Source organism: Nannospalax galili, unplaced genomic scaffold, assembly GCF_000622305.1.
Source record: "Nannospalax galili isolate Female #2095 unplaced genomic scaffold, S.galili_v1.0 scaffold461, whole genome shotgun sequence".
NCBI lineage: Eukaryota > Metazoa > Chordata > Mammalia > Rodentia > Spalacidae > Nannospalax > Nannospalax galili.
The window spans coordinates 3,621,154-3,633,315 of record NW_008349975.1 but is presented as its reverse complement, the minus strand read 5'-3'; the positions used below and the strand labels follow the sequence as shown (position 1 = coordinate 3,633,315).

General features: G+C 36.5%; 1 protein-coding gene across 2 annotated transcripts in view; it reads left to right on the top strand.

Moving 5' to 3' along the window:
* Window positions 1–12,162, top strand: part of Gpm6a (glycoprotein M6A) — a 354,712-nt gene that overhangs the window by 315,729 nt on the left and 26,821 nt on the right. For both annotated transcript variants that reach the window (XM_008847147.3, XM_008847146.1), the window contains exon 3: window positions 5,560–5,716. In XM_008847147.3, coding sequence (XP_008845369.1) covers window positions 5,560–5,716 — 157 coding nt within the window. The remainder of the gene's footprint in view (window positions 1–5,559; window positions 5,717–12,162) is intronic.

Sequence of the window (12,162 nt, the reverse complement as noted above, 5' to 3'; positions counted from 1 at the left end):
CCACGTGGCCAGAGAAGGAAGCTTTAGAGAAAAAGAAATACAAGATGCTAGGGGCAGCCCAAAACATTAAAGATAGGGCAGCCCAAAACATTAAAGAAAGCATGTTTAGAAAAGAGATATGAAGAAGAAAAGAAGAGATTACACTTTTTTGAAGACTTCCAGAGACCTACATGTCTGTGTCAGGGTCCAGAAGCACTGCATGAAGAGGTGGGATTCCAGGCAGGAAAAATTCATTAATGCACTAGGTATTCTACCCATCCATTTAGCATAACTTAAGGTGGACCTGCCTTCCTAGAGGTGGTCCTATGACTAGGTGATTGCCCAGTGAAACTGGAAAGGTGGGTTTTCCAACAGATAAACCAGAAATGTTATAGTCTTGATCAGTTAAACTTATGGGGCTATTTGCTACTCTAACACTTGCCCCATTTTAATCATTTACAGATTTGTAATTTCTTCATGTGTTAAGTACTCCTACATCATATACATAATTATTTCATTATACTGTTTTTATATGCATATATGATTTTACCATGCATCACAACTTTAACACTTACTGTGGTACTAAGACCTGTTTGTCTCTGGATGCATCCTACTTAAGTTAACTCTCCTATTATTTACTCTTTGACTAGGGAAGAGATTAAAGTAGTAGTAAGCATAGAAGCAAATTTGTATTAAAACACAAAGGTCAAAGTTCTGTTCTATTTTATAATATTAAAAATATAACAGGGCTGGAGAGATGACTCAGCAGTCAAGACCACTGGATGATAATGCAGAGGGCCTGGGTTAAGTTCCCAGGACCCAAATGATGGCTAGCAACTGTCCATAACTCCTGTTCCAGGGGATCTAACTCCCTCTTCTGGCCTCTGCAGGAATTGCATGACACAGGTGCACATACATACATGCAGGCAGTACACTCACACATAAAATAAAAATAATACATAAAATATTCTAAAAATAAAAATATGAAAATTCCATTCAAACAGTAGTTTGATGAATATAAAGTGGAAGGAAGCTTGCTTTGTGTTTTATGGTAAAAAAGAGAAAGTCCAAAACTTTCCAATTAGACAACAGTGGTGTTGCTTAGTATAAAGAACTTTCTAAAAGTCAGAGTTTCCTGAAGAGAACATGGACTTCTTAGGCATGAAGTGACTTTTACTTCAATGATGGGGTTTCAAAAGGCTGATAATGAACTTCTAGTACTGAGATACTTACAATGCTGTTTATTCATTCACTGAGGCTTGTTTATTTAAAAAACAAACTTTAGTGATGTGCTCATTTCAATAACTGGTTTTTTATAAATATTGTGTATGTAAATGTATTTTAAATTATTTAAAATTATATACTGCTTCAATATTCCTGTTTGCAAGTGTGTGAATATTTTTAGGTTAATCTTTTCTTTGCTTTTTAAAAAATTATTTTGTTTGTTATTTCATTTTCTGTGTATGAGTTTACTGGCTGCATGTGTGTAAGTGCACCCATGTCATACAATGCCCACAGAGGTTAGAAGTGGGCCTCAGATCCCTTGGAATTGGAGCTATGGACAGTTATTAGCCTCCATGTGGGATCTGGAAACAGAACCCAGGTCCTCTGCAAGAGCAACCATTGCTCTTTACCACTGACCCATCTCTCCAGTCCCCCTGACTGCTTTTTAAATGAATTCTTTCACTGAGTGAAAAGCATGGGGGATTATACCGTGTGCCAATAGCAATGTTGGTCTTTAGGGATGCATAGCAGAGCAATTCCTTGCCCATAAGGTAACTAAGGAAAGATATGTGAATAGAGGGTCATCCACATGATTGCAAAGAGAATCAACTATTGCGGGAGCTAGTATTTTAAGTTCTAGAATGCATCAACTAAACAAATATGGAAAGCAGAGAAACTGCAACAATGAATACTGGAGATAAATGAAAATGTATTAAATGAAACAAAATAACAGGGTAATAAAACCCCAAATATGTGTAATTACATATATAATTATCTACCTTCCTTATACTTTTCCTAAAATAATTTCAAATTAATTGAAAGTTGAAATTTAAAAGTATTCTAATTTTTAAAAGTTATAAAAATAAAAGTGTAAATTTCACTATTGTAAGAAATATATTAGTTAAAACTTCATGGAGGAAATATTTTAAGCATTTCACATAATAAAAATCAATTTTTACTTATCAAAGTATAATTAAAATATTGAGCTGTTCATTAAAACAGAGAAAATAAATAAAATCAATAATAAAATAGTCTCATAAAAAGGCAAAATACAAAAACATTTATATACAAATATAATTTAAAATATTAAGAACTTAACATTAATAACATAAATGTAACTGTTGTAAATGTAATGACAATGGTGTTAAATACCATTTTTACCTACCAGTCTATCAGAAAAATTACATTAAAACACCAAATATGAAGAAGTAGGGAATAGATCTTATTATTCATTATCAAGGAAATTTTATTTTAATATAAATTTTCTAGTAACCATTTTGATACAAGCAGCTTAAACCTTTCTAGGAATTTTCCCGGACAGACAATCTAGCCTGGAAATAAAGATTCTGAAATTATCACCATAGTACTTGCAGTATCAATGCATTGGCTTCCTAATGCTGCTGTAAAACAAATCACCGCTAATTTAGTGGTAATGGTACTACAAAATTGGTTATTTCACAGCTTCAGAGGTCAGAACACCAATGCAAGTCTTACTAGGTCTACTGCAATGGGAAGAAATCAAGATACTGGCAGAGCGATGATCCATCTGGAATCCTTGGCATTGTTCCATCTTACAAAAGCCACCTGCATTCTTGGCTCAGTGTCCCTTTCCGTCTTCAAAGCCAGCCATGTGACATCCTGAAATCTATCTGATTTTTATCTTGATATTCTTATATCATTCTTTCATTTTAAGGACCAGGATGATTACATTGAACCCACCCAGATAATCTAAGATACTTTCCCTATCTGAAGCTCATTAACCACATCTAAAGCCCCTTTGACTGTGTAAGGTGACTTATGATCACTTGATGGGAAGTAAGATGCAGACAGCTCTCTTACTTGGAGATCATTATTATTTCTTCCACTGATCAAAATAGGGATTTTGGTAAAATTATCTCCATATCATAAAATGTGTCATAATTTCAAAAATATGCAATGATTTAAAGTAGTTGTAATGCATTGACTGAAGAAATAGTTTTCCAAGCAGTGGAATTAATTAAATTATCTCTAAGGAATTGAAAGGACAGCCTGAATACTCTGTTTTCCTTCTGCCCCCCACCCTGTTTTTCTACAATAAGCCTGCATTACTTTTCAATTAGTAAAACTGTTGTACACCCAAACATTGAGAAATTTGAGTCAGTATTTACAGAGAAAATAAAAAACCCAAGAAGTAGGATATTATAGATTCTAATTCTGTAACTGAAAGCAGCCGGTTTCTCTCTTGGTAAGTTCAAAGACAAAACAAATCCACCCAATACATACAAGAGCAAACAAGGACTCATTACCTGTAGCATATGATGAGAACAAGAAATTAATTTCCATAGTAATGTCCTCCTGCATGAACTTATTCGGGGACTCTCTACATAGTGGTATTGGCAAGCACACTGGGAGTGGGCATATCCCTGAACATGCTCAGTCTAAGATGTATATTATTCAACATGCTCAACTTAAGGTCATAGCTCAAGAAGGATAGATTGGGGACAGGAAAAGGCTAAATAACTTTAGCTAGCATCAAAGATGAAAAACAGGGGTGTTTTAGGGTATGTTGAGCTTCATTTCCCTGAAAATATTTTAGCTTCACTATAAGGAGACAGTGAAGTCATATTAATAAAGGAGTTTTCTTCTACATGTACCTCCAATATTCTCTGTTACCAAGACATTTTGACTTTTACCCATAAGAATTGAAATCAAGATCTTAAGGAGATAGCTGAACTACCACATTCATTGCAACAATCTTCATGGGCCACAACTTATATGTCCACATATTTGTGAATGGGTAAGGGAGTACGGTTTACATATGCAATGAGATACTATTCACCATTGAAAATGGAAGTCCTTTGTAGGTGCTTGTTGCAACAAGCCCCAATCTTAGTTGAAAAATTACTGACAGCTCATTACTGCTCAGTGATGAAGAATCGATCTTATTAAAGGGAGAGACTCTAGATAGGCTGTCTAGGCTCCAGTGGATGAACTTACACTGAGGGACATCTGGGGACACTAACTTGACAAGACAGGCCAACACAAATGACGGTGTATGAATTCCAGTAGGGTTGGGGGGCATGGGAGGGTACCAATGGGGAAGGGGATATAAAGATAGCTAAGATTGATTAAGATGTTCTGTATGAAACACACAAAAATAAAATTAAAATCTAATTAAAATTAAACTTTTATTTTATTAAAAATTTACAAAAAATGAATTTATAAAAAAGGAAACAAAAAGAAAAAAAGAAAAAACAAGAAGCTGGGCATGGTGGCACATGCCTTTAATCCAAGCACTTGGGAGGCAGAGGCAGGCGGATCTCGTGAGTTCAAGGCCAGCCTGGTCTACATAGTGAGTTCCAGGACAGCTGGGGCTACAGGGAGACCCTGTCTCAAAAAGACAAAAAAACAGTTTTACAAATCTGCTATTCAACATGATTCTCATAGTTAACAATACTACGATGTACACTTAAAATCTGTTAAGAGGATAATAAAAGTCAACAAAACTAATTTTGTTTTACTACAACAAAGATAATTAAGAATTTTCTGTACCACACCTGTGAATGTTCCAAAATAGCTTCACTGTAATGCCCAAAATTGCTAATGGTTATGTTATTTCCTGAAACCAAACAGAATAGCACATAGAAACATCAACTTCCATGTATCTATACTATAGACTTCTGAATCTATTTATCTCCTACTCATTGATACCTTGAGGTCATGTGTTTGAGAAGCATCAGACATTTCCAACTTAGAAAATTTCCACTTTCTAACTCAGAAGAGATGTTACACACTCTAGCATAACTTCCAAACCAGTGCATTCTGATAAATGATTTGCCTCACATTTGGATAAACAAATAATATTTATTGCCAGTGCTGTAAAAAAATCACTGAAAACTTTGAAGTTTAATATATAGAAAAAGGGCTGTGGGTATAACTCAGTATTAGAGCACTTGTCTAGAATACAGAAGGAGATTCTGGGTTTAATCTCTAACACTGAAGAAAAAAAAAGAGGAGAAAAACTTAAATTATATTTTCTCTAATTAGGAAGTTGGTGAGTTTGTAGTGAGGAAGTCAGCAGAGTTTGTCTCTACCCAAGATGCTAGGAAGTTTCAGCAACCTGTCCCTTACTGGTGCTGATGATTTCAATCATTCCTTGACTTGGGGCCTCTACTAATCTACCTAGTTGACATACATTAAAAGTGGCAGAACAAAACTTACACATAAACATCAGAAATATAAAACAGCTGTTTTATAACCTGCCTGCCATGTTCTTTTAATTTCAGTTCAAATGATCCATAAACACATGAGGGTCAATACCTCTATATCAACACTAAAGAATTATTGAAATAAGTTATTTTGTCTTTTTGTCACTAGGATTGACATCTTTAAGTATGTGATCTACGGCATTGCAGCTGCTTTCTTTGTGTATGGCATTTTACTGATGGTGGAAGGTTTCTTCACAACTGGGGCCATCAAAGATCTCTATGGGGACTTCAAAATCACCACCTGTGGCAGATGTGTGAGCGCCTGGGTATGTCATTTCTCTACATTCAGTATTTAATGTGGGTTGATTTCAGTAGAACACAGGTGTTTGTATTTATGTGCTAAGAGATTAAGCATTAAGTGTTTTCTTCTATTAAGCATTAAGTATTAAGTATTTTCTTCTATTTAACAATTTGATATTACTGTTTCTAAATTAGGATTATTCCTTGTTAATATCAATTTTAAATTATCAAGTCATATGTGGCACAACTAGTTTGTTTCTGCAGGAGGCAACATCTATTGGTTTATGGTTATTTGTTTCAATAAGCTTTGGATTTCCATATAAAATAATAGAAAAAATCCAGTCCTAATTTAAAGGCAAGATACATGCTTATAAATATGTCTCTCCAAAATATAACATTACATGCCTCTATACTAAATTATTAATTCAAGGGCAATTACATCATGTAACAAGGTATTTAGTGGTAAATCAGACTTATAGCCACACCATACAATTATTATAATACAAATGACATATCTACTAATGTACAGGAGTAATAAGAATAAAAAATGATATAGTTGAAGGTAGTATTGTATGTTTTACACAGAATAATTTTCACACATTGAAACATTGAAGCACCCACCCTTTAGTTTCATTTCTATTTTTCAAATAGTGCATAATGAATTTTATAAATAATGAGTTTTTCTTATTACTCAGTGTCACTGTAATGCCTCAGTGAGCTTTAGAAAGTCACTTCAGGGGCTCGAGAGATGACTCAGTAGTTAAGAGCACTAGCTGTTCTTGCAGAAGACCCAGGTTTGAATCCCAGCACAGACATGGTGACTAACAACTGTCCATAACTCCAGTTTCAAGGTATCTGACATCCTTGTCTGTCTTCCATAAACATTGCAGGACATGGGCAGGCAATACATGCATACACATAAAATACAAATAAAAATAATAAATAAAATAAAATGAAGGTACTTCATTTCTCTGGATCACAGTTGACCTATTTGATGAAATCAAGATCATCTCTAAAGCTCATTCCAGCTCTGAATCAATGATGTGACTAAAATAAAAGAACAGTGAAAGGGGTCTGAAAGCACATCTCTTGTAGCAAAGAATGTTCACTGTCAGGACAATGCCAATCAATTTTTATGTTTGGTTCAGAAAATTACTTCATAGTAAAAATAATCATGGAAGGAAATGCATATCTATGTACAGATAATTATCTATTGTTCAAATCATTTAATCTCAAATATCTATTTTTAAAGCAAATCATGAGCCACACTACTTTTATATAATAGTAGCAATTGTGTCATCAGGCCCCTGTGGCAGCTATGTAGGCTCCTCCAGTGGCTCTGCAGCAGGTAGTCAGCCCACAAAGATGTACTTGTTTGCTCCTGTAAATCCCAGTCTGCCACCCTGACCAGAGCAGAGCTGAGCAGAAAGAGAAGCTGTGATCTTTGGGACACCACAGGGAATAGCTTAAGGAGTAAGGTCTCTGACTTCCATTGCACTGCCTTCATAAAGATCAGCCTCAATGCCAGGAAGGAAAGCACGATGGCTGAGGGTAGCTCCTGTGGGTCTGCTCCATACACACCTAAGCTTGCTTGTCATTATGTCTTTGTAGAGCCAAAGGGAAAGAAAATCATCTTCCACCCTCAGCTAATACTTACTTAGCTCTGTTATTTCCATTCTATTGTTGGTTTTTTTTTTTTAATTTTGATGAAGATTGCACCTTACAGCCTACCTTATATTCAATATGTTAGCTTGTTTCCCCTGTCTTCTGCATCTTTAAAAGCACTTGTGCATTTGCAGTTCTAACAGTGTTTTTCTACTTGGAATTCTGAACAACCCTCAAGACTGAAATACACTTTTCCAACAGCTATATGAAAAGTGTCCTGGGGTAATAGCAATAGAAATTTGCTATGCTATCTTTTCTCTATGCTACATAAAAAGCAAAGATTCATCAGCACAAATGTAATTAATGTTAAAGGAGCATTATATAATGGAACAGAGAACACTATTTAATGTTCTCTTCACTTAATGAAAGCTCTTCAAAGCATAATTTGGTCTGCATTGTTATCCCCTCATAAAAAATCAAGGCCAATTGAAGTACATTTCCAACATGCCATCACTTAAAATTTTAGAGTGTGAGGCACATAAAACATAAAACCACAATGTAAATCTTTGGAAATGAAGTCATTAACTATAAAATCATCATATAAAAAGTTACTACCATATTTCAGCAACCAAGTTTATTTGTATCATCTATTAAATGACATTAAGTTCAATAAATCAAACGTATTGGATATATTTAAACACAAAATTTAATAAATAGCTCTGCTTCCCTTGGCCTGCAGTACCGGCAGTCCTCTCCAACCCCCAGGCTTCTCTCTCCCAGGCAAGTCTATCCTGCCCTCCATGCCTTGACTCCTCCCAGGCCCACTCACCATCCCATCTTCCCCACCTGTCACTCCTCCTAGCCTGAGTCCTGTCCCATTTCTTGTCTTGACACCCCAGACACCTGGGGAGCCACCACTGCTTTTTCCTGATCCTTTGTATCCAGAGCAACTCAGTTTCTTCTCAGGTTCCCAGGAGCACTCTGGGCCCGGCCCCACCCTTACCTCCCTCTGCTTCCCTGGGCCTGCAGGACCCACAGGCCTCTCTCCAACCCTCAGGCCTCTCTCTCTGGGGTAAGTCAATTGGGCCCTCTGTGCCTTGATTCCCCTAGCTACATTCACCCTCCCATCTCCTCCTCCAGTCTCTCCTCCTAGCCTGGGTACTGTCCAATACCTTGTCTTGGCACCCCAGACACCTGGGGAACCACAATTGCTTCCTGATCCTGTGCATCCAGAGCAACTCAGTTCCTTCTCGGGTTCCCCAGGGGCGCCTGGGCCTGGACCCGCCCTCACCTCCCTGTGCCCCCCCAGTCTTCACAATCAGGCACTCTCTTTGCTGGATGCTGGGGGGCTAACCTTTCCTCTTCCTGGTCCTTTGCATACAGAACAACCCAGCTACTCAGTGCAGTCCCCAGGGGCCCTTGGGGCTGCCTCCTGTCCCCATCCTCCTTTGCATCTCTGGGTGGGACGGCCACCAGCTGCCCTAGACCAGCATCTTTCTTGGGCCCAGTTCCCAGGCCAGGCTAATCCTAAATTCCTGAGAGCAAAATCTATCCTGGAGGGATACAGACCTTAGGAGAAAGCCTGAAAGCATCTGATCCTCAGCTGACTTGGGCCTCTGTGAGAACTCCTGAAGAAAAAAGCAATCTGGCCACTCCAATATAAAATCAAGAGAGAACTGGAAGCTTAGAGGAACCAACATTGCATGCCCAAAAAGTAAACCACAAAGACACATGAAGTTCACAAAAAGAAGCAGACCTAAACTTGAAGGCTTGAGTCTCACACAAGAATCAAAAATTACAAAAGAATTTCACAAGTCAAAATCACAGAGAAAGAATAATAACATGAAAAACCAAAATAACATATCCCCACCAAATACCAATAGTCCTCTAGAGGAGTACAATGAGAACCCCTAGAGATAATGTAGTACATGGAACTCAAAAGATCAATTACAAACATGATAAAAGAATTCAGTGAATTTAAAGAACATGCAAACAAAGAAATCAAAGAACTGAAGGAAGATAGGGATAAACTTCTGAATGAAGTCAGAAGAGAGAAATATTGAAGAATGCTAAGGCTTAAAAAGAAGAAGAAAGTGAAACACTCAGCTAATTAGAAACTACAGGAGAAAGCCTCACAAATAGGATGAATGAAATGGAAAACAGAGTATCAAGACTGGAAGATAAAGTGGACAAACTAGGCCACTCAAGCAAAGATTATGAAAAATTTAAGAAATCACAAGAATGGAATATGCAGGAATTGTGTGACACCACAAAAAGACCAAACTTAGAGATCATAGGCATACAGGAAGGCAAAGACTCCCAAGATAATGACATGGACCAGATCTTCAACAAAATTGTGGAAGAAAATTTCCCAAAATTAAAGAAAGACATGATCATACAAATACAAGAAGCATATAGAACACCAAACAGACAGGACCAGAAAAGAAATACTCCATGGCACATCATAGTAAAAACACTAAACGTACAGAACAAAGAAACAATACTGAAAGCTGCAAAAGAGAAACAACAAGCCACATATAAAGGAAAATCCATTAGGATTACAGCTGACTTTTCAGTACAAACTATGAAAGCCAGAAGAGCCTGAACAAAAGTATTCCCAGTTTTAAATGTCCACAGATGCCAAACCAGACTACTATATCCAGCCAAAATTTCTATTACAATCGAAAGGGAAAGAAAAATCTTCCATGACAGAAATAGGCTGAAGGAATTCAGGGCCACAAAAACAGCCCTTCAGAGAGTTCTGGAAGCAATATAAAGAGCTGAAGAAAGGAATGACTATACCCAAGGGGTTGCGGAAAGAAATTCAATGAAGGTATAACTGTTGAAATCTACAGCTACATCACAAATGTAAATAGAAATAAAAATGACAGGATTCAATGCTCATCTTTCATTAATAGCTTTAAATATTAACGGACTGAACTTCCAGTCAAAAGACACAGACTAGGTGAATGGATTAAGAAACAAAACCCATCTTTTTGTTGTCTGCAAGAAACCCATCTCACTTTCAAGGACAGACACTATCTTAAAGTGAAAGGATGGGAAAAATATACCAAGCAAATGATACAAAGAAAAAAGCAGGTGTAGCAATTCTAATATCTGACAAAATAGACTCTAAACTAAAACTAATCAGAAGAGATAAATAGGGCTACTTCATTCTGATCAAAGGAACAATGAATCAAGAAGTTATTACAATCATCAACATATATTCACCAAACTGTCATGCAACTAAGATCATTAAAAAAAATACTACAGTACTTTAAGATCCAGATTAATCCCAACTCATTAACAGTAGGGGACTTCAATACCCAACTGTCTCCATTAGATGGGTTAACAGGGTAGAGAGTTAACAGAGAGACATCTGAATCAACAATACCATATATCAAATAAATTTAACAGACATCTACTGAGTATTCCGCCCAAGCACCAAAGGACATACTTTCTACTCAGCACTTCATGGAACCTTCTCCAAAATTGACCATATACGGGGGCACAAAACAAACCTCCACAAATACAAAAAGATTGAAATAATTCCATGAATTCTATCAGACCACAATGCAATAAAACTTACTATCAACACCAAAGAAGCCCTAATCACCACACAAACACATGGAGATTAAACAACACACTCCTGAATGATGAATGGGTCAAAAGAGAAATAAAGAGAGAAATAAAAGTATTCTTGGAACTAAATGAAAAGGAAGACACACCACAACAAAACCTCTGGGATACACTGAAAGTGGTCCTTAGAGAGAAGTTTATAGCACTAAGTGCCTACATCAAAAACTGAAAGAACACAAATAAATGACTTAACATTGTAACTCAACACACTTGAAAAGCAACAGCAAACGAAACCCAAACCCAGAAGACAAGAAGAAATAACAAAAATCAGGGCAGAAATTAATGAAATTGAAACAAAGAAAACAATGCAAAGAATCAACAAATCCAAGAGCTGGTTCTTTGAAAAGATAAACAAGATTGACAGACCGCTAGCCCAGTAAACCAAAAGAAAGAAAGAGCACCTCCAAATCAACAAAATCAGAGATGAAAGGGGAAACATCACAACAGACACCAGAAAGATTCAGAACATTATAAGGGAATAATTCAAAAACGTATATGCTACTAAATTTGAAAACCTAAAAGAAATGGATGCATATCTAAAGGCATGGGAACCACCAAAATTAAACCAAGAAGAGATTAACAGCTTAAACAAACCCATAACACAAAAAGAAATTGAAACAGTAATACAAAACCTACCGCCTAAAAAAGCCCAGGACCAGATGGATTTAAAGCAGAGTTCTATCAGGCATTTAAAGAAGATCTACATCCAATACTACTTAATTTATTCAAAAAGATAGAAATGGAGGGAGAACTTCCAAATTCCTTCTATGAAGCCAGCATCATTCTAATACCAAAGCCAGGTAAAGATACAACCAAAAAAGAAAACTATAGACCCATATCCTTAATGAACATAGATGCAGAAATTCTCAACAAGATACTTGTGAACCACATACATTCACATATCAAAAAGATAATCCACCATGATCAAGTTGGCTTTATCCCAGAGATGCAGGGATAGTTCAATACACGTAAGTCAATAATCATCATAAATCATGTAAATGGGATCAAAGGCAAGAACCACATGCTCATCAATAGGTGCAGAGAAGGTCTTTCACAAAATTCAAAATGCATTTATGTTCAATGTCCTAGAGAGAATTTGACTGGAGGGAACATACCTCAACATAATTAAAGCCATATATAACAAACCCACATCCAACATCATTCTAAATGGAGAAAAACTGGAAGCATTCCCATTGAAATCAGGAACCAGACAAGGCTGCCCACTATC